The sequence below is a fragment of the Talpa europaea genome (assembly GCF_964194135.1).
Source record: "Talpa europaea genome assembly, chromosome: 7".
Lineage (NCBI taxonomy): Eukaryota > Metazoa > Chordata > Mammalia > Eulipotyphla > Talpidae > Talpa > Talpa europaea.
Genome location: NC_140074.1, coordinates 128,049,783 through 128,073,571, shown reverse-complemented (window position 1 = coordinate 128,073,571; position 23,789 = coordinate 128,049,783). Strand labels below are relative to the sequence as shown.

General features: G+C 44.0%; 2 protein-coding genes across 2 annotated transcripts in view; one reads left to right on the top strand and one right to left on the bottom strand.

Annotated features, from left to right (window-relative positions):
- The window catches only part of FAM20A (FAM20A golgi associated secretory pathway pseudokinase), a gene marked incomplete at both ends in the record, with an annotated part of 35,446 nt that extends 31,469 nt beyond the window's left edge, over positions 1-3,977 (top strand). Inside the window, 5 exons of the mRNA XM_084236720.1 lie at positions 325-505; positions 1,399-1,508; positions 2,045-2,126; positions 2,597-2,656; positions 3,713-3,977. Coding sequence (XP_084092846.1) covers positions 325-505; positions 1,399-1,508; positions 2,045-2,126; positions 2,597-2,656; positions 3,713-3,977 — 698 coding nt within the window. The remainder of the gene's footprint in view (positions 1-324; positions 506-1,398; positions 1,509-2,044; positions 2,127-2,596; positions 2,657-3,712) is intronic.
- A 6,111-nt stretch (positions 3,978-10,088) lies between these two features.
- On the bottom strand, positions 10,089-22,758 carry PRKAR1A (protein kinase cAMP-dependent type I regulatory subunit alpha; the record flags this gene model as incomplete). Its single annotated transcript, XM_084239133.1, has 10 exons — positions 10,089-10,275; positions 10,589-10,670; positions 11,562-11,683; positions 12,658-12,718; positions 13,871-14,029; positions 14,980-15,026; positions 16,145-16,206; positions 16,413-16,504; positions 17,222-17,392; positions 22,582-22,758. 10 exons carry the CDS (start codon positions 22,756-22,758, stop codon positions 10,103-10,105), a joined length of 1,146 nt encoding a protein of 381 aa, XP_084095259.1. The 3' UTR covers positions 10,089-10,102.
- Positions 22,759-23,789: the final 1,031 nt, after the last annotated feature.

Below are 23,789 nucleotides of genomic sequence, written 5' to 3'. Positions count from 1 at the left end.
AAGTGGGGACGGGGAAGGGCCACAGGTGAGGTGCTAACCAGACCATGTGGGCGCTGACCACAGTGCCAGGCTCCCTGGGATCAGTGTTGCCCATTGGGACAGAGAGAATTTTAGTCCTGGGAACAGGATGCAGTGGGGCCGGGCCCACACTCTCTCAGCTCAGAGACCTGTGTGGGCACCAGGATGCCGTTTAGTGGCACTCGAGCCCCTCTGCCTTTACAGAGCTGGGCGCGCAGGGGTCTCCTTCCCTCCTGGTGGGGCTCCTTGGCAGGGAAGGACCTGCCTCCAGAGCCCTGCTCTCACGCTCTCTCCTCCCCACTCCAGCCAGCAACGTGTGCTTCTTCGCCAAGTGCCCCTACATGTGCAAGACGGAGTACGCCGTCTGCGGCAGCCCGCACCTGCTGGAGGGCTCCCTGGCCGCTTTCCTGCCGTCCCTCAACCTGGCCCCCCGGCTGTCTGTGCCCAACCCCTGGATCCGCTCCTACACGCTGGCAGGGAAGGAGGAGTGAGTTGCCCCCTGCTCGCCCACCGCCCCCCCCAACACAGGGCCAGGCCACGGTGCCTGCAGAGCATGTACAGCCCCACCGAGCACCCAGGGGCCAGCTGGCCTGTGTCTGCTCTCACCCTTCAGCCATTTGTCTGGTTCTAAAGAGCCTACTGTGTACGCAGCACTACATGCTAGGGGTGCAGAAATAAAGCCCCTCGGCCTGGTGGGCAGACAGAACAGGCAGGTCCCAGCAATGCAACGTAGTGCTTAGAGCAGCCGGCAGGAGCCACGGCAGCACCGGGCCTCTGGGGCCCAGGACCCCAGCGGTCTCCTCGGGCCCAGCACACAGCGCTCTGTGGCCCTGTCTTAGCCAGGCTAGCAGTGGGTGCTCAGTTGTCGCGAGGTGACGGTAAGTGTAGGTTCACCAATCCAGTCCCCATGGGAATAACCATGACAGTTCCTAGGGGACTGTGACGGCTGAATAAGACCCCCCAATTGAAGAGGACCATGGTGAGGAGGGCGCATTCTAGTTAGAGGAACGTGAGTGAGCGAGAGGACAGAGAAGGGTGTGGAGGGAAGCTCACTCGGGAGCTGGAGGGCAGAGGCCGAGAGGCCAGGTGAGAGGAACACGTATTCACCCTGCCTGGCCCAGCCATCCTCTCCCCTCTGGCGTGTGGCCTCCCAGCAGCCAGGAGAGCACCCCGCAGAGTGGCTGCCCATCAAACGTGTGGTGGGAGGACCCAGAACCTTCTGACCACGTGGCCTCTGCAGCCCGTGTCTTGGTCCGGCTGCTGCTGACCAGCTGCCTCCAGCCCAAGGCAGGAGCAGCGGCAGGGCGGGGCACTGTGACGAGGGCCCCAACACCTTGCCATCTTGGCTCTTCCAGCCCCAGGACTTCTTCTCCCCCTCAGGTGGGAGGTCAATCCCCTGTACTGCGACACGGTGAAGCAGGTGCCCCCCTACAGCAGCAGCAACCGGCTGCTCAACATCATCGACATGGCCATCTTCGACTTCCTCATAGGTAGGTGGCGCCGGGCCGCGGGACAAGTGGGCTGTGCTGTGGGCTGGGGTTCCCCGAGGCCTCGGACGACGCCACTGGCAGCAAGGCCCCGAGGCCCCCTCTCGGGGCCACCACTCGGAGGCAGGTGTCCGACCCCGCAGGAGGGAGCAAGAGGGCTCAGCTCTGGAGTTGCATGTGCATTTCACCAAGTGAGGTGCGTCAGGGAGAGGCGCCATGGCTGTGCAGCATGGGGGAACCCACAGACAGTACCCACCCCCTCTCATGCCCTCGGGAAGCCGAGGAAGGCCCACAGGGGCAGGGACACAGCAGAGCAGCCGGGACAAGGGGCTGGGAGGGAGCTGCTGAAAGCCTGGGATTTGGGAACAGTCCAAATTAGGGCTTGTTTGCTTGTTCAGCTTCCTTCTCCCTCTGCAACTCCACTGAGAACCTGGGGATGGCAGGCCGGGTTCAGCCCCCTGGCCCCCACAATCAGGCCCCTGTTCTCGGGAGAGCTCAGAGGTCAGCTTCCGTCTGTTCAGTGTCTGCCTCCTTTGCAGGAAACATGGACCGTCACCACTATGAGATGTTCACCAAATTTGGGGATGATGGGTTCCTTATTCATCTTGATAACGCCAGAGGGTAAGAGTCCCAGCACTGCCCTGTCCCCCGACACCCCTTGTGTGACTGCTCAGGGGAAACCAGACACCCCAGAACAGGGCCACACGGCCACATCCTTCCTGCCCTGCTTGTTCCATTCTTTTTCTCCATCTTGCTGAGAACTGCTTGATTATCCACACACACACCCCGCCGCCCCGGGAGCACTAGCGAGGGACTGAGGACTTTCTGTCACTCACTAGACAGCGCACTCCTGGAGGCGGAGCCCAGGCTCATCTTGCATCTAGTCCACCGTGGCTGGTGAATGAATGTGATGAACCAATGCACACACGCGTGCTTGGTTTTAACTTCTTTGCATGGAGACTTGCGAGCCTGATTTAGGAAAGGTACTGGGCGCCAGAATGTGTCCCAAGCTGGGGTTCAAAATAAGGTTGAGGGAGAGAAGCAGACATGGAGGAGGAAGATGCTGCCATGATGCCTTTTTCTCCTCCTAGGTTTGGTCGACACTCCCACGATGAACTCTCCATCCTGTCGCCGCTCTCCCAGTGCTGCAGGTGAGCCCCGGGCTCCATGGTAGGTGCAACTGTGACACTCATCCTGCTGCAACCAGGCTCTAAAGTCTGCATCAGTTGCCACTGGTCCAGGATGACAGGGGTTACCTTGTTTCTTACACTGCAGCTACAAATGCTCCCGGCAACACCTGATTGGTCCTAGGATCTGACCTTTAAACCTTCCCATTTTGAATCCACTGGGTGACCTGCTTTTACAGAGCCAGACAGTCTCGATTCAACTGCTCAGACCTCTGCTTCGCTACTACCCACAGCTCAGAAATATCGCTACTTGCTCACCATCTTAGCAAAATCCTAAGTCCCATAAGCCCATGTCCGAGACTCTCGGGAGACTCTCTAGCCAGCTTCCAGAGCTCTCTGGTGTTTCAGCCCCACTGGACGACTGTCCCCCTGCTCAGCTGCAGGGTCCAGGGTTAATTATAAGCATGTGGTTCACACCTGGCAAAGCCAACTAGAAACTCTTTATCCGCTTCCTAGGTGGCCATAGATGTGCCTCCCCTCCTCCCGTAACCTGTAACCCTGGGGGTTACAGAAGTCAGACCATGGAGCTGCTTACATTTCAGTCCAAGTCTGATTCCCACATAAAAAGAAATCAAAGGCAAGGTCAAGATTGGCCCATGCCTTTTTATCCCCACTCCCCCACCCCCCAGCTTATAGAATCTGACAGAAATAGACAGTTAACAAGAAACCACCCAGAAGCCTCTGGTGCCCGCTAACGCTTCTGGGATGCCACACGTCAGCTACGAGGGCCTTCTCAGCAGCCCTCGCCAAGCACTTCCCGCCTCGCTCCCCTTGGCAGTGTCACAGCAGACACGCGACGTGGCATAACGAGTACAGATGACTCCGCAGCCCTTCACCAGAAGGCCACTGGGCGAAAGACTGCATCTCTCATGAATCCCCTTTTACCTGGTTTTCATGAAAATGTGCTTGAGAAGAAGACACTGGAAGGCCCTCGGAGCAACAGCCGCCACAGCTGATGGCGGGGAAGGAGGGTCACACAAGTGACTCCCTTCATGCTTACTTGGTTCCTCTGTCCTGCAGGATCAAAAGGAAAACACTTCTGCACCTGCAGCTGCTGGCCCAGGCCGACTACAGGCTGAGCGAGGTGATGCGGGAGTCCCTGTTGGAGGACCAGCTGGCCCCCGTCCTCACAGAGCCCCACCTCCTGGCCCTGGACCGGCGGCTCCAGCTCATCCTGAAGACGGTGGAGGGGTGCATCGAGGCCCACGGGGAGCAGAGCGTGGTCGCCAGTGACCCAGCAGAACAGCCAGCCGCAGACTCGGGCCAGGCTCATGTGCCAAGCTAAAGGGCTGCAAGAGTCCATGTCAAATGCTAGTGATGGCCTCAGCTGCTCCTCACGTGCCCGACCCACGCTGCAGGTCCTGGACTCAGGAAGCCACAGGGCACTGGGATTGTTCTTAAAGAGCGAAAGGGGGACCCACTGAACTCTCCTCCTTGGTGCCTTCTGCTGTAGGAGCCCGGGACGCTGTGGTTCCTCTTTCCCGGGACGCATGGGCTTCATCAGGGCCCCAGACCATCTCCCAAGTCTCCTGCAAACTCTGGACACGGGTCAGGCTTGGAGCCTTATTCCTAGGAGAGTTATTAACTGTAACAAATAAAAGGACATCAAATAGAGACCTAACTCAACTTTCAGATCCTTATTTTTACAGTTATAACCCCTGATCCAGATAAAATGCCTAGCAGATTGCAAGCAGAGCAGACAAAAAAATCTAAAAAATGCTAACTCAAATTTGCTTAAAGCAGACTTGAGACTTTCTTATATTCTAACCACTGGCCCAATCTGTGTATGATAATCTCTAGTGACCGGTCAAGATTTCTCGGAAACATAATTACAAGGGATAAAAATAACAGGGGTTTGCTCAAAATACCAGAAAATGAGTATTTCAATCTGAAGAGTACTTAAATATCAATATCGACATCAAGGATGTCACAATCAGCATTCACTAACAATAGGCAGAATTTTAATGGGGGGAAAAGCAGGGTGACCTTGAGGGTTGGCCCCGCAGGTACCAAAGCCTGCATGGAAGCAGGAGAAAAGCCAGGGCCTCCCACAACCCCTTCCCATAAATCTAGGCACCAACCCCACCAGCCAGCAAGGGGCGAGCGGCCAGCAGCTGCCTGGAGGTCCAACACTCTAAATGCCCCTCTGTGACTTGCTCAAAAAGCCCAGGTCAAGCTCAGTTTCCAAGGCTCCCTTAACAGCGGGTGTATCAGGGGTCCCATCTCCTCAACCTTTTCCCTACAGGGTGCCTGACATTTGAAACACCTTTAATAAGCGGATTTCTTAGTCCCAAATTCACGGCTGAAACCACAAGTGACAGGCATGCATTCCTATGGCACAGTTAGCCAACCAACAAGCAAAATTTCCTGATGCCCACCAATGAGCATTTCTGATAAAGGCCAGCAGGTTAAAATAGAGCTGTCTCTAAAAGAGGTTACAATACAAGGTCAAGAACCAGAGATGTCTCCTGAAACTTCTACAAAGTGTCCAAAGACAGCACCCCAGGACAAACAACCGGGGTGCTTCTGACCTCCCAAGGACCCCAACAGGCACATTACTGGCTCGTGGTTCCTGGCTCATGGTCTCTGGGTCTTAATAGCAAAAGCACAGAGCTCAACCACGCACGAGCACTTTGCTCACATTATAGACTCAACACAGGCCTCCGACCCTCCCAAGCTAGAGACAGACCCCCACCTCCAATGGACACAAAAACCGAGGCTCAGCGACTAGAACCACACATCTCAATTGAAACCTAACCCCCGCTGCTCTCTCCACTGATGCACGAAAAAACCCCACTTCTCACCCAATTGATGCAGTCACAGTCATTTGCTTTAAAAAAAAAAAAAATCAACTTTTTACTAGAGGAACCTTCACCCCAGAGACCCCCTCGCTGAGGTGAGTCTCCAGCTGCTCTTCCCATTGCACCACCTTTCACTCCTCCTTTGGGCAGTATCTCCCTTTAAAGGGGAGCTGGGTAATTACATGTGAGTGGAAGACAAATATCTAGGCAAAGCAGTGGCACAAATGGGCAGGGACTTCCAAAGTACAGCGCCACGGGAAGGCAAGCCATGTCGAGGACAAGCGCCGGCCTCCAGATGCCAGCAGTAAGAATTTTGGTGTGCTTTCCACACTCGGGGAACAGAACTAACCGTCCACTTCTCTTAAACATCCCATTATTTCCCTAATAAAATCACCATAGGTCAAAAAAAGAGCAAAAAATAAAAGAAGGTATTAGCACTCCCCAGCTCTTTCACCGTGTTCATTCTGGACCACTGTTCAGCTTCTCGTGGCGGAAGTCTCCTGTCCCTGCCTGGAAGCCGGTGGCGCCACTGACAGCCAACCGCAGCAGGTGACCGAGCAGGAGAAAGGGATGAGGAGGAACTGACGTAGCTTTCCCAAAAGTCAGGAGGAAAATCTGAGTTCGGAAAGAAAAATACAGCTGATTCTGTGTGTCACTTTGTGGCCTATAAAGCCACAGACCCTGAATTAGCCAACACGAGCTCGCAGAGGAAATACAGGTGTTAGGTTCCCGGGGGCCTCTGCTCAGAACATTTTTGTTGATCAATCAACACATGATCTTGTTTGCTGTGTCAATATGTGTCAAGAACACCTTATTTAACATATATGGCTGATTCACTAACACTGAACTTACAGCCAAGAGCACTGTAGCTCATATCTGAGAGGAGCTATTTAATGCCTACCTAGTTCTTTTCTCTGTTAAGACGCACCACCGCCTCCGTGCCCTCAGGGACACCAGCCTGCACTTCAGCACCACACTTGGGGGCCTTCTTATACAGCGACATCCCCCAAAGAACACATAAAAATCCCAAAAAGCAGCACAAACTAGACTACAGAAAAGACACCCTGCCTTTTTGTTTTGATGCTCACACTGTAATCCCAGGTCCTTTTGGGGGTCTACTGAGGTCCAAGCTTCTTCACCGCTCCGTTCACATCCAGGAATCACTGTCAAGGTGCTGCACTGATGGGGGTTACAAATAAATGTCAGCGAGCAGGCAAATTCTCCAAGTTCCCAAATACAGCCCCCACAAATAACTGGTATCATCAACTCTAACTCATTCTGAGATTAATAGAGATGATTTAAAAAGCTCTCCATCTAGTGGTAACTTGTAAAAGCACAAAGCTACTTAGCTAAATGAGCACAACTAATGAAATGAAAATATGACTCAGTAGTTTTGGTTTAAGGTTGCGTAAGGATGAAATCACAGCTTTGATCTTAAGTCAATCAACAAATTTTAACTTTATACATACACAATACCAATTCCTGTGTAAAAGTTCGACAGAGTAAGAAAGGTGAGATTTAAGAGTCTTCCATGCTAAAAAAACCTGAAATCATGCTACTTCAGTTTTAAAGTCATCGATATTTGAGTCAATAAAAAAGCAAAAAACTATTCTGTGAGAGTCAATACATTCCAGAGAGAATGAAACTGTAGCCAGCACAGTCGACCCAGGAACCACTCTCTAGTTTTAACTGTTTGTGGTGACTTGAAGGGGTTGAGGAGAGGGACCGCTGAATCTGGACAAGATGCACATGTTACAAAGCAGCACAAACTGAAGAATGTTCTCGAATATAACTCATCTCCAACTCACTATAAAGAAATACCAATATGCTGGTGAACGTGACTTAATCATCCCACTCCTCAGAAACCTAAGGGATAAACATTAGAAAGACTGCAGATATACAGATCATCTAAGCATGCCTAAGTACCTAAATGCACACACACTATTTACTCAAGCGCGTGCTGATCCAGAAACGTCTCCCCATTACCTCTAGAAATGTTCCAAGGTCAGAGACCCAGTCCGTCTTCAATAAAATGGAAATCCTTGGTGTTTTAATTTGATCTTTTCCTTCCATCACTCGGTAAAAACAAATCTATGTCTCGAATACCCTTTTAAGGAAGGTTTTTTTTTTTTTAGGTTCATTCTTCGACAAACAGAATTGGAAAACACTGAAAATAAAACATTCAAAACACTGGTCCCATAATTCACTTCTGATTTTCTGTCTTGCCCACCAGATTAGGAGACTCTGGGGGAGGGGGAAAAAAGAGCAGGAAAGGAGAAAGGGAAGAAAAACTGATTCATTTAAAAATTTAAATTATTTCATCTTTTTTTATTACTTGACCTACCAGTAAGACAATCTATAACAAAAAGAGATTATTGTTACACACAGTATAAACAGACCAGTAACCAGGAAACGACACGAAGAGGTCCTTTGGCCAGCTACGCTTTCCAGAGCAGTGATCTCACAAATGCACTTACCAAGCCCCCCAAAAATGACTTCGAAAGCCCTGAATATCAACAAAGACAAATTATACCGACGTGATTTCTCACATATACTCAGATTGCACAAAGATAAAGCTTTAAACATGATTATTTTTAAATTTAGACTGAAAATTTCTTAGATCAAAAACTACAAAAGGGAGTAAACAGCAAGCCAAATGACTGAAGAGCGAAGCTCATTTAGAAAGCAATGTACGTATCTAAATATACATGAACATGATTATATACATATACGAAACTGTGCAAATTTATGGCATTCTAAACTCAGTTAAGTAGTTTTGGCATTTAAACAAAGATCAACAAAGATCAAATCAAGCTTTAAGCTAGTAAGAACAAAAAATTTATTTTTAATTTTTAAATATAAAAAAGGTAGCTAAACACAAGGATACAGAGCAGGAAAACCCTCATTTAATGCAGATTTTGAAAAATAAAAAATTTGGAATACAGTGACTTTCTATCCCACACTAAAATGTAAATAAAGATCTCTTCCCAGATTCATACGCCAAACTTAGTAGCAACCTAAAAACAGCTCAAATCTATAGAAAACAGATCATGACCAACTTACACGGCCTGGAACAGGGAAAGGGGGAAAATCACCAACAAAGGCCGCTTGCACAGAGATGGAAAATGCTCGCCATCACTCCCAAATATAACCCTATATTATACATAAACCACCATGAGAATGAAAGTGCCTACATTACAGAACTGTGAAGCTTTGTTAAAAAAATAATAAAAATGAACTGTTGGGTATCACTGGAGCACATGAAATAATGTAACACAGAAGGTTGATAAGGCTGGAAAATACTGAGATACAGTAAGACTCAAAACACAAGTTGACTTTTGAAAACAGAAAAGCTTGCCAGAGAAGTAAACGCTAGCGAGGAAAGCAGCACTCTTCAGCAGGATGGCCTTTTAGACCATAGGAAACAATACAGACACATCCTCCCCACCCCTTCCAGCCCCCCCATTCATCTAGCTGATGTAAAAGGGAAGGAAATAGGATAAATTAAAGTAAAAACTTATTTCCAAATTTCACGCCCCACTCAGCCTAGCGGGGCCAAGTCCTCCACACTGGACTTCGTCCGCCTTCAGCACTCAGGCATGTCGGCGGCTCTCCTTCCTGCAATATCACCTCCGTCTTCCTGCCAGGACAAGCATCCCATCTGTTCCATCCGCCCCCTGGAGTCAGTGCCTACTGAGCAGCTTACTCTGGACTCAAGTGAAAATGGGCACTGACCCAAAGTTCTGAGCTAACCACCCAGAGCGGGGACCTCAAATTCATTCTCAATTCAGCATCTGATGAGCAATATTTGGCACTAGTTGGATAAAAGTCTAATCAGAATTTGAGTTGAGGCAGATGTAATTGAATCAGAACCCCATATTTGCAGCCTATAATTTGGTTTCAAATTCAAAAAGCAGGTAGAGACAGACAGTCCCACCTGAAGATATTTTGGAATTGAATACATAGTAACCAGATCTAAACCAACCAGGCAATTAGTTTGACAAAAAAAATTCTGATTAAAAAGAAAAAAACTGAACCAACTATATCCATCTGATAATCAGCAAAGATGGGCGTTTTTCCACCCTTAATCTACTTTAATTATAGGCAGATGTCTTTCTATATACTAAGATTTTTCTAAGTCCATTTTTCCTAATCCTTAAGAGCTTAATGAGAAATCATTTAGTCTATAAAGAAGTACAGCTTATATGGCCACAGTCTAAAATACGCTTATGATAAGTGGAAAATAACGTCACTTAAAAAATTCTTGCAATGTTACCTCATTACTCTATGGTAATTCATTTGGTGCAGGGATCTGCCCTCACCAAAAAGCATGGCATACGCACTGCTCAGGGTGAATACTACTAACACTGCACAATGAGAAGCAGTAACAGCGAAGTCTCCAGAGAACGCTCTCTATTTATTTAACTGTTACGAGCATTCAGTTAATGCTCCAAATTAAAAACGGTGCAATGAAAGCAACTTTTAATATAAACAGACAAGAAGCTGCGATGCCAGTGGCCACGTGGTGCTGTAAATAGGGAAAATAAAGCAGTCTGCGTGAGGGAAGCATGGACGGGGACAGGAGAGAGGGAGGCACAGGAGGCAGATTTCAGACAGAGAGTGACACGAAACTGTTGTACTGCTGGATGTTCCGTTTGAGGATATCTGAGCACGGGCCGAGAACACGTTCGAATCTAGGTCGGTCCAGCTTAACGCACTTCAAAGGGCCACGCGCAACCACCGTGGCAGCACGAGGGCGATTCATCAGCAGAGCGATTTCACCTGGAAAAGGAAGAGGGGCCGGGTGAGAACAGGCCAGCTTCCACGGGAAACATTTTCTTAGAGACTCACTTCTGAGTAAGGAGAAAACTTAGTACAGGTCAACCACATCTGCACTTACCAAGACAAGCAAATAAACAACAGGCATGAGAGCAGCAAAAACCTAGTTACCACCTGAGAGGCAAAATCTCAACGCTATTTCTGAGAAGCAAAAACTACAATTCAATAAAAACATTCAGAAGACAATTACGAGAGCACGCTATCTCACGGAGAGGGGGCTTACGACTCTTTCTTTACTCTGAGGAAACCCACATACCGAAGTAATCAGAAGGCCCCAATCTTCCCACTTCCACGAACTCTTCGTTTTCTGACCGACGCTGCAGCACAGCAGCAGAACCCTGTCATTAAATCACCAAAAGCAAAGACAGTCAAAAAAATCAGATTTTGATATTCAGGGTGGCATTTGAAATGCCCTACGCAAGTTTATCTACTTTGCTCCCCTCCCCCGCCCATAAAGGAGGAGGGTGGACCCAACAGTTATTACAAATCCTGGGTTGATATGATAAAAGATGACAGAAAAGCATCACTACATGAGCTTCGCTTTGTCCGCTAGCGGGGTTTCTTCTCATCTAGTTAAGGTTCTTAAAGGGTTTAGACAGAAGGGCCAAATCCAAGCTCTCTGCCTGTTTTTAAAGTAAAATTTTATAGGCCTAACACAGCGTTCATTTGCACATTATCAATTTAATATGTAAATGGATGCTTCCGCACTAGGACAACAGAGCTGAGTCCTTGCAACAAAACTCTTTACAGAAAGAGCCCCTGGACCCCTGGCTAAAATAAAATCAATTAGCATCTAAGCTACGTTCACAGGAAATCTGCTATCTGGATCTGCACAGCAGATAACAATACCTGTTACACATTTGCATGGATTGTGAAATTATAAAACTAGTATCTTGTGAAATTTAAATAATTACCTTTGATCCTTGTTTGCCAAGTAGCCCAAACACATGATTTTAACAAGGATGGTCCAGAACCATCATAGTTTGTTTTGCTGAACAGTTGAGTTTGGTTTGGCTTGCATAATGAAGATTAATATGGATAGGTCAGAACATTCAAAAACTCTGACTCAAACTCATTTTAAGTGTGGTGGCCTGGCAGAAAACCATAATAGCACTTCAAAGTGAAAAATAAGTTTTAAATTACTCAGTATTTTTTTTTAAACGAAGATTATAAACCAATATTAGTCCCGTGTTTCTCTTTTACAGCATCTAAAATGCAGAGTCCTTTACCTCTAAAATAATGAAGAACTCATCCCCTGGTTCTCCCTGCACCACAATCTTCTGCCCATCTTCAAACTGGACTGGTTCCAATGCATCAGCTACAGTGAGACGTTCCCATTTGTCCAGAGATTCTGAAAGGCAAGAGTCAAGAAAATGTCTCTACATTTCCTGATATTGTTAAAATTCTCAAAAAGTATACCAAGTATGACTCTGAGTCATCTCAAATCAATGGCACCTGTCTTCAATTACCTCTAGTCTCAGCAAGATCCTATCACATACACCTCTTAGAGCATTACTTCAGTAGCCCAGATGCTGTATTAATTTATACTGGTGGCAAATAAATAAAAAAATATATCCTTAAAAATTAAAGACTGCCAGAGCCTCCCTAGTGGCTCAAGGGTTAAAGTCTCAGCTCAATCAAGCTATTTGCCAGACACCGTGGATATCTATTTGCCAGACACCGTGGCATGAGTTCAACCCCCAGGCCAGGGAGCTCACCCACATGCCCACATGGTGCAGCAGACCTCTCCTGACTCGCCTGCTGCTCCCCTCAGCAGTGTATTTCAGTGGATCCACCCGTTCTGCTCCCCACTCTGTCTCTGGTGAATCTTCTCACCTCCCATATCTCTGGTCTACACACCAGTTTTTCTATGCAAAAATAAGTAAAATATATATATATATAAATAATAAATAAAATGCTCAGACTTTATTTTAAAAAACAAACCAAAAAACCACTTTTCTGAACCAGTAAATTCACTGATGGAGCAACAGAGGCTGAAGTCAGAGGGGAGCAGTGTGTTCACGACAGCCAGAAGTTTGTTTTTAGCCTTTCTGTCTAAGAGGAATAAGTAGCACATAATTCCAAAAAGCTTTTCCTGGACCCAATAATTTCTAATTAAGAGATTTGTGATATATGAGAAAATTCAAGTCGTGAAAACTACTCCTTAGTCAAACTTCAACTCCATCAAATAAAAAGTCCATGTATTTTTGATTATAGTAGCAAAAAATGAGTTAAGATACCTAGATTTTATGAAACTACAGGTTCTGATTAAGAATTGATGACTCTTCAATTTAACAATTCTCCATGAAATCTTCCAAAACTCACCTAGAATAGACACTTTACTGAGGAATTCCTCATACATCTTCCGCTTTCTCAGTGTGCTTCCCTAAAATGAAAAAATATTAGGTCATATCTCAAAAACTGGAAATTATCACACATGCTACGGAATAATAAACATTAGGTTTCAGTAAACCTATTAAAGAAAAAAACAACAAAGCCAGAAGTCAAAGCTTGTTGCTGCTGCTTCTTAACACGTAGTTTTATTCATGTTGAAAGAATAAAATCTGTTCTACTCAATAAAAAGCGCTTAGTAACTTGCCCCTAAAAGCAAGACCAGGGATATAGCCAAAGGAGGTTCCCAGCACCCCCAATAAGTGAAATGCCAAATAGACAAACGATCTGTCCACAAAAAAAACAAGTAATGTATGTGACTACAGACGAAAAGTATTTCCAGTCGTGGTGCTTCCTCACCAGCCCATCCTCTTGGAAGTAAAGAAACGAAACTGCTACCACTTACAGACAAACCAAAGCAGGTAAAGGCCACAGTGCCAAACCTAACCAAGCTGCCTTACCTATACAGTTTGTTAACTCTATCTGGGGAAAAAGGAGAAGCACAGACTGTAATGAACATTCCTTACACAGTAAATTGCCTTAGTAATATACACACCCAGAGAGAAAATTTTCGAAGTACATCAGACTGCATATTATCAAAAATGAGGCACTAAAAATTTTAAGAAAACCATGTGAGATGGCTAATAGTATTAGCTGGGACTTCAACATCAAAGCTACCCTGTAAATTTGTCAAATTATCTAACTGTATCAGCAGAATGTTCCCATTCTATTTATTCCTTTAGTGAGAAGAAACCTAACATTTACATTACGGATAACCCACTTCCAACTTAGGGAAGCAGAGGACTTATGAATGACATTAAAAAGCTTTGTGTGTTAGGAGCAGCACCTAGCAGGCTCTCTGTGATCTGTAAAGGTTAGGTAAGCAGAGATGTGCCTATCAGCAAACTGAGATTTCCAAACAAGAGTTGACCACTACATGCACATGACATTTGTCTTTCATGTTATTTCTGGCCACTTTTGTTCCAAACCATCATGGTCTCAATGATACAATGAATAATGCAAGACTGGGCTTAATGCAATCAATCATTAAAAGTAAGGAATATGCTCATTTTAATTTGGAAATACTATTCAAGATGAATTATACATAATGAAATTTTAAATCACTCCAAAAACCAGGGTACCTTACCATAAGGATTCTCCTATAGCTGTCGCGGTCAATACCCCACAATTTCACATTGGTTTTTGCTTTGACAGTGGCTGCTCTCGGTGTTCCATAAATCAAAGCAAGTTCTCCAAAGCTCCCTCCTTCGCCAACACTGGTGGCCCATTCATTGTTGACATAGACCTTAAATACAAATGACACAAAAAATTGATTTTCTACATATATACAGACTTAAGTATTAAAAAGCTTTTTGAGATCAGAATCCTGAACTTTATTTCAGAAAGTAGAATGTTTCCAGTACATAGTAGAGCAAAACAGCTTATTTTTAACAAGCTAAAAAAGTTCAGCTTGACTGTAATATACCTAATTACCTGCTAAAAAATGCTCAGGGCAAGAAGGTAAACTAAAGAAGTACTAATAACCCCACATACATCGATAAGAGTACAGTGCTGAGTACTGCTAAGCATTTACTTGCATAATTTATTTGCAAATAAATTATTTGCAAATTATTTGATTTTATTTGGTTTTATGATAATCCTGTGACAACAATGCAATTATTGACCCATTTCATTGGCAAGGAGACTCACAGAATCAAGAAAGCTATACCAAGTCTCACAGTTGATGACAGGGTCACCTTACTCCACAGCATGCATGATGCTTTAACCACAATGTAAGCAAGTCTTAAACTGCCCGTCTAAAGGTAAAGAAATTACCTTTAAAATTTTGTCATTAAAATATTTGGCAAAAGGTATTGGCAAAATCTGACATAAAAGGGTTGGAATTGTCCTTCAGATATTGTTACAAACACTAGGCATCAATCAACACATTGACTTCAAAGATTATCAACACGGGTCTCTCTGGTGGCACAAGGGGTTAAGTCTCAGCACTGTGACGCTATCTGCATCCACTGCAGGACGAGTTCGATCCCCGGCCAGAGAGCTGACTCACATGGCACAGACCTCTCCTGTCTCACCAACTGCTCCCCTTCACAGCATATTTCAGTAGATCTGCCTGTTCTGCTCCCCACTCTGGTGAATCCTCTCACCCTCTACACCTCTGCCCTGTAACCCAGTTCTTCTGCGTAAAAATAAAATCTAAGATTATCAACATATTTTGTTATCATTAAACCTTACATCCATCTCTCCTTGATCGATCACATAGAAGTTATCACCTTCGTCACCTGAAAAAGAGTAAAAGTTAGAAACATATTAAAATTTACAGAAACAAATCCAAAACTATCATGTTAATGTACAATAACCAACTTATTTTATAGTAGTACTGAGAGAAAAGAACATGTTCTAAATTAACAATTTTTCAGGAAACGAAGTCTAGCCATATATTACAAAGGTCATAAAATTGATCAGATCTTTTGTCATTTCATGATAATAAAAATAATTTTAAATCATCAATTGTGCTCAAAGGTGTTAATGGCTAGATCATCCACAACAAAACAAGAAACAACCCCAATAGTAAGTACAAAATCAGACTGTCACGAAATGGGAAAATGTATTTTAGTGGGATTATGAAAATATCTATAGTGTAAATAAGAAAGGGGAAAAAAGGGAGAATACTCAAAAGATTAGATCCATACCAGTAATATATACACGGGCAAAAAATGTAAAAATCAGTAGAAGGCACAGAACCTTATAAATAGGTGGCCCTTATGAAGCATTAAATGTTTTGTTTATTCCACTTCACAAATGGTTACTCATCGATATAAAGGATATACAAGCTACATATGGGTTTCAAGTTCTATACAGGCCTCCCTGGTTAAGTCTCACACAAGGGGTTAAGTCTCAGCACTACAAAGCTATCAGCATCCACTGCAGTACGAGCTCGATCCTAGGCCAGGGAAATAACCCACATGGCGCGGCAGACCTCTCCCGTCTCGCCCACTGCTCCTCTCAGCAGCGTATTTCAGTCAGTCTGCCTGTTCTGCTCCCTGCTCTGTCTCTGGTGAATCCTTTCACCCACCCACCCCCCACACCTCTGGCCTATACCCCAGGTCTTGTATGCATAAATAAAAATAAATCTTTAAAACGTAACAAATTCTATACAACACTCAAAAACACAAAAATTTCCTTTAACAGTTACTATAAACAAAATTATATCAGATGATAGAGAAATATTAGTCTCTTAGGCAGAGTGTCTTCTAGCTCAGAGGATTAAAACAAAAAATAAAATAGTGTAACAAAATGAAAATGGTAGGCTTAAAAAAGAAAACAAGCATCGATTTAAAAAATCCCTCGGCCGCATCACTCCCATACTACCACATGCCATCAAAACAGCAGCCCTTACCTTGCTGAATAACCGTCTCTCCAGCAATAAAGGAAACCGGAAACATGGCATCAAAGATATCACTGCAAGGGAAAGCAAGCCTCGAGTTACATTTCACATGCCTCTCAATGGATTTCAAACATTAACCTGAGAATCAAAGTTCCCAAATATTCAGCCTGATTGTCATCGGGGGAATGATTACAAAGGGTCTTACACCTCAGACCAACGAGGAGACTGCTTTGGGACCAGGGCTGTACTCAGAAGTACAAAACAAGAAGCATGTACCCACCTCCTCTCGTTATCATCCAGATGTGAAAACAGCACATTCTTTTCAATGGCTTTGGCTAAAGCAGCCATTGTCTTATAATCTTTCGGTATAACCTAGAAAAGAAGGGCAAACACTAATTCCGTAAACCAAAAACACTTCGTGTCTGCCACCTGCATTACAATGAAATGTCAAGCTGCATTGTGGCATTTAAACAAGACTGCTTTGAGTTAAAATATCTTCAACACAACACAACCTTACAATCTCTGAGCCACAAAGCGCTGAACAAATATTGACTCCTCCCCCTTGCTCACAGTCAGGACTGTATTTAAAGGCTGGTGTTTGGTTCCCAGTCAACTACTAAAGGAACAAATTAAAAACACCTTGACCAAGGTCATTATTGAGGCAAAACTACGCATTTTATGACAATTAGTCATTTTTTAAACTGATCATGTGCTATTAGTGTCACAAGCCCTTTGCCAGGACAAGTCTCTTTCCCCTTCAGGGTAACAGTGTAACTTGAAAAGAGCAGATTAAGATGAATGAAGCTGACAGAATAAAAGATTAAAAGTCACAACATGAACTAGAGGATGCCAAAAACTGACACCATGATTCAAGAGCGAAAGGCGTACTGCCACCTGCTCCTTCTACTGGGAAACAAGAGGGAACCAACCTCCCAAATGCAACGACTCTCTGTTTTATAACCACCATGTCTTCTGATGGCATGTCATCATGGAAACCTGCTCCCCAGTACAGGAGGGGGTACAAGTCATCCTGCTTTGTGTCTTACTACATGGGTCCCCATTTCCCCAATGTGTAGATCTCTGAACTACCTTTCTGACATAGGACGCCGCGTCTTCCTCCGTATAGACTTCGGCGCTGATAGCACCCCGTCGCCTCCGGCCCTTAACCACGGGGTTGGGGGGAGGAGGAGAAATCTCATCCTCCCTCGAGTCAGCACGACTGCTTGCTTTCTGCAGATTCTGAATTTGTTTTGCCTCCTCCTGAAATAAATTAACAGGTTTACAAAATGAGATCCCTCGGCACATAAAGTCTGTGTTCTCATCTTCCAGTGGCAGTCCACCTCAGTCACTTCAAAAGCTCTCCTGCCATTACCAATGTTAAGTTAAGGGGGACAGGCCGATTCCAAAAAGGAAAAAAAAAAATGGAGTCAAGTTTGAAAAGAAATACTCTGAAAGGACTACACTGTTTCTCAAACAGATTCTATACTAATAAACAAAAGCTCTTAGTACAGGAACACACAATGTGCAGGAAAGAAATCAGATTTTTACTGACAACACAAATTGTAATATACACAACGGTAAAAAACCAGAAAACAAAATCCTGGAGAACTAGGTTTTTTGTATGCATGAGACACCCCCCCCCCTCAAAAAAAAAGAATGTTATCTAGAAGTATCAGCTCAGGCACAGTAAAGTGACCCAAGAATGTGTTCATTAATTCAGTAAGCATTCCCTGGATCTGCCATGCCACATCTTCGAGGCAAGGAGAATGTGAAAACCAATAGGAGAGGGTCTTGAACTTGTGGAATTAATACTCTAGTTGGAAGTCTCAGATATAAGCAAATGAAATGATGTGATAACCAAGAACTGAAATAAGATCAGCTCTAACAATAACTCTCCCAGGGGAGGAGAAGCATTCTGTATTATCAGGGCTTTCACAGTTAATGCTAAAACAAAGCAAATGGTTACCTGCTTTTAAAATCTTCTACAAATCAGTTCATATAAAAACAGATGAATTACTTAACATTCATATTATTCAGTTCTAGAGTCTTAAAAAGAAATTCCACTTGGGCCTACAGTGAGGAATGAGTTATATATATTATGCCTGACAGAAAATAAGAATGAAAAAATATGAGTTATCTGCTACTTTCTCTTTCACTTGACTCATTCTCCGTTATTTTTCTAAGTCAGCTTTCAAGTTCTAAATGAAATTAATTTTTTTCCCAGAAAAAAATTTTGATTAAAGAAAGAAATTAAGGACATGCCTACTTTTTCTCCTGCTATATGGTACTCAGTGCTACTTTTAGCACCAAGCACAAGAAACATACAGAACTACACACACACACACACACACACACACACACACACGTGTGTATATGTTTGCAACAGGAAGTATAACTGTCAAGGAATAGTGACAATTTCCATTAATAGTAAAATCATGGGCCTCCCTGGTGGCACAAGGGGTTAAGCCTCAGCACTATGAAGCTATCTGCAGCCTCCGCAGCACCAGTTCAATCCCCAGCCAGGGAGCTGACCCAGATGGTGCAGCAGACCTCTCCTGTCTTGCCCATTGCTCCCCTCAGCAGTGTGTTTCAGTCAATCCACCTATTCTGTTCCCCACTCTGTCTCTGGTGAACCCTCTTCACCTCCGCACCTCTGGCCTAAACCCAGTTCTTGTACACATAAATAAATCTTAAAAAAAAATAAAATAGGGCCTCCCTGGTGGCGCAGCGGTTGAGCGTTGGGTTGCGAAGCTGCCCGCGGCCTCTGCGGCGCCGGTTCGATCCCCGGTTGCTCCCCGGCCACCGGAGGAGGGTCCCACATGGCGCGCAGACCTCTCCTGCCGCCCGCTGCTCCCCTCAGCAGTGTACTTCGGTCCTTCTGCCTGCTCTGCTCCCCACTCTGGCTCTGGTGAATTCTCTCACCCTCCCGCGCTCCTGACTGTACCCAGTGCATGTGTAAACAAAATAAATAAATAAATAAATAAAACATGCCTCTATTAAAAAAAAAAAAATAAATAAATAAAATAAAATCATGCCTAATTTTTATCTTTTTAAAGAGATGTTAATAGTTTATTTTTCCTATTTCTGTGGATTTTCTAATTTTCAATTAAAGCAGTTAAAAAAAAACCTAACAAGAATGACTTTAATATATTTGTATGTTTTATCACAAATGCATTTATTTCTTGATCCAATAATCCAGTAATTCTACATCCAGGAATTTATCCCATGATATGCATATGCACAAAATGATATATATACAGTTATTGCTTTCAGTAGCAAAACAGTGGGAGGAACAGGAAGCTTTTCTGTATAAGAATTCTTCTTTTATGCCTTATGTTATCTACGGAACAATGGCTGCAGCCAAGAAAGACAACAGCTGGAAAGCAGACATTTTGTTGTTATGCCTTTTTGTATCTGCAGAATTTTGAACCATCTACAAATATGTAACCAATCAAAAATACTTTTTTCAGAAATTTCAACTCATCTTCAGTCTAATTATTACAATACCCAACAAAATTTTTCCATTGCACATTAATACAGAACTGTAAAATTCAAGGCTCTTCAACATTTAAAGGTTAAGAGTATAAATGAAGGGGCCTCCCCTGGCGGCGCAGTGGTTTGAGCGCTGGGTTGCGAGGCTACCCGCAGCCTCTGCAGCACCAGTTCGATCCCCGGCCGCTGGCAAGGGTCCCACCCAAAAAAAAAAAAAAAGAGTATAAATGAAAATGAATTCTACACCCAAAACTTGGCATTTCACTAAACTTTGTGAAAAAATTCACAAATAATACCTCATCCTGGGTTGTAGTCCAGCTGACTGAATTTTTAAGACAATTATGAAGTAACCAAAGCATTTTGGGTACATGAAATTGTTTCAAGGCTTGTCCCCTCTAACAGCAGTCAGACAACCTCGCTGACTGAGTCATTATTGAGATCATCAGTTTCGAATCTGTAGGATACATTTTTCTCCCTCTCTTGCTGTTACCATCCTGCTGCCAGTCTCCTCCCTCCTCAGTTCTTTCTCCTTAAAGCCGAAGACCAAAAACCCTCCCCATCTACATACGAGCCCACAGCATTGTGTTCTGGCATCTCAGGTTCAAATTCTGCCCCCACTTAAATGTTTCCACAAATATTTGTTGCCTCCTTGCCTGTCATTCTTCCCTGTGGGTGAGTGAGCTTCCCACCCCCCTGCCTTGGGGCTCAGCCATGACAGTGCTCTGGCTAGACACACCATGTCCACTGTCACGGTTTCTGTCCCCTCTGCCCGGAAAACAGCAGGCTCTCTCTAGAAAGGCTGCCCCTTCCACGCAGGCCCACAAGACGACACCAAAGTCACGGAGACAAGCTGGGCTGAGCCCAGAAGAGCTGCATACACTGACTGAGAGAGAAGGTTTTTGTAGAAAGCCACTGAAATTTGAGGGGGTGGGGAGAATGTGTATGCTACTGCTACAAGCTAACTACCACATTGTACGTGACCACAGCCGAGTAATTTCTTTTTGTTTTACCAGCTACCTCTGTAAAACAGTGATAATCACTAGCCTCGCACAACTGAAGCTATGAACATATTATGTATATAAAACACTTCATATAATATCTGGCAAGAAGCAGCTACACAATGGTTCTAAGCTATTAAAATCCCCATCAGAATGGAAAAATTCTAATATATATGGATAAGACTCAAATTGCAGATGACAGTTTGAAGATGCAGCTTTCAATGGACCACTGGGTTTTTGAGTAGTTAAAGGCACCAGAAACATAACCTATGACTGCATATTTTCTAACACCAAATGTGCAGAAATCTAACACCAAATGTGCAGAACAATGACCCGCTGAAAAGCTGAAAATCTAATTACTTGAAAGCCCAGACATTTTATTCACTCCAAGCAAAAGGAATGCAGTGAACAAAGACTCCTGATTATAAGAAAAAGTGTTTTCAGTTGTTACCCTTATTAAAAAGTAAAAATAGATAAAATAAACCAACACACTTTACATCTAAAAATCCTACCTGCAAAGAAACTAATGATTCCTTGCTCCCCCCCCCCCCCCCCCCGTGGTACCTAACCAGTGGTGTGGTGGATACAGGCTTTGAAACCAGCATCTGCATTCCACACTCCCTAGAAAAAGACGCACTTGATGCTTGATGTCTCCAACTTCAGCCCCTCATTTGAAGGTTTCTATTGATGTCCAAAGAGAAGAGGGATCACCTTACAGTGACCCATTTCAGAATCAGATCTCCAGGAACGCACTTGATTTCAAAACAGGGACCGCCCATAGCAGCTGGCTCTACAGTGCTTCATTATTTGGGAACTGCTTAAAGAACAGAAAACCAAACTTTCTACAATTCCAAGACAGCAAGACTGTATTCACTGGCACTGACTAGTTGCTTGTTGTTTTAAAGTGTTCTAATCACAGTACTAAAGATCAGTTTTAACAAACACCTTTTCAAGAAAACCGCAGAAAAATGCCTGATCACAAAGCCACCCAAATGTTTTTTAAAACTCAGTATAGATTCTTTCATTAGTAAATTATGCTGACTGAGAAACTCTCCACACCAATGGAAAATAGTGCAAATTTTCTATTATACAATCAGATAATGAATGATCATCTACCTATGAAATGCCTCATACTTGTTATGAACCTCATCAAAACTTTATATTTAGGAAAATCTATAAATTTATCTTGCTAATTTACTGAAATAAATCCACTACTTAAAACATTTAGTGATCCACATTTTCTCATTGTTTCTTGAGGGAAGTGTATTAAAGCATTATGCTTGATGCAAGATGATTATCATCATTTTGCTTAGAAAAGCATATACCACATACTTAAATCACACTGACAGTCACACACTGAAGATGACCAGAGTAAAAACTGTATTAGTATTTTTTCAAGAGGAAACAAGCTATGACCAAAACTATTAAATAAAATTTGGACATCTTGACAGGTCAATTCATCTGAGAGGTAACTAAGTAAAATAGACTTGGCTAACTCAGAATTCCTGATGAACAGTCACAGGCTCAACGCCAGTGTTTCGTCGCATTGGTTTTAAAAGTGGGATAGGTTTTATGACGTTTTCTTCCTTTGTCAAAGAAAAGTACTAACTAGCGTCAAGTATTGTAAAACGTCTCATTTCATACATGCGCTAGTGCTGATCAATTGTCTCCAGTGAGTTATCTTACGAAGTCTTACGTATCCAAGTTAGAAGCAATTACACTGGCAAGTCCCATGCTAGCAACCAAACTTAACACTGATTTGTTTCCTGATAACTTCCGATGAGAAAGTGAAAAAATTACTGCTGATGCCCTAACTGCATTTATTTTGGGAAATTCTATTTTAGACATCGCTGGTCAGAACTCCTTTCTTCCAAACCATACAAGTCAGTGACGCGCTCTACAGCATTACATCTGCCGACTGTCGGGGTCAGCTCATCCTCTGCCCCCGGTTATTTTTACCTTCTCCAGTCTCTCAAAGTACTCCCTGAGGAAGGCCATGGGCCTCTCGGGCCGGGCAGTGCACAACTGCACGATAGAATCTTTGAGCAGGGCCTGGATGTTGTGCTTCTGGACGTAGAGCTCGCACTCCCGGAGGCTGCGCTCCTCCTCACAGGCGGCACTGCTGCCAGACGCCATGGTTTTCTACAAGGAAAAAAACCACATATGCCATGTAAATGATTGATAAAGAGCAAATGCCAATTTGGCCTTTGACTTATTAACAAATTCATTAAGCAACTGAGTCACAGGAACTTTTTTTCTCTTCCCTGACGGGGAGGTGGGGGCTAGGGAACAGACTATGTAGAGAAATAGCATTCTTCCAAAGTGCTTCCTGGATCCAGCCTCTGCAGGCAGCAACACTGAGCAGTAAGCTCAGCTCCTGGGAGGAAGTATGAGCCACTATCCCCTGCAGAGGCGGGCTGCAAAGGAGTCAGGCCCTTAGGGGAATTTCATTCAGTTCTAACCCTGCACAAAAGAAATCATGATGACGTGAGAAGTGTGTAAATGGTAAACAGGACAGAGAATTACAAAGGCTCACAAGCCTGCTCTCAGTGAAAGCAAGTAGCACCATGGAGAACATCTGACATTCTCTGTATGCGTAACTCCAGTCCCAGGGGAGAGTCCTACTGTCACCCAACAAACACTGGAACAAGGGATGGGATTAGCCAACTACTATGGTAATCAAAAAAATCAAAAACACAAAAGGAACCCAAGATGAGTTTTAAAAGGAATCTTACTCCAGCATCTTTTACCAGATTCCACCCCTAAATGAGAACACACTAACCCACAGGTGAGAGGGGAAAATCCTTAATTGATAGAAAAAAGCGTCACTAATACTAAAAGACTGAGTCAGGGAAATGTCAAAACGTTTTCTTCAGTTGGCCAGGAAAAATGTTAAAAGCACGTTAAAGTTTAAACTTACACGAAGAGTCAATAAATAAACTGCATTTAATGAACTTCAGAGGATTCAAGCTACCTTGAAGTGAAGTAAAATAATAATGAGCAGATTACAGTAAAGGGTAGATAACCTTAACCTGGAATTAAAACTGGCAATTTAACAAAGGTTGATAAGCCTTTCCTTCCGATTTCTAATGACTAAAAAAAGAAAGAAGATAAAAGCAAAGTTCCATCCACTCTGCCATTGAATTCCAGACTAATCTGACTTTTCC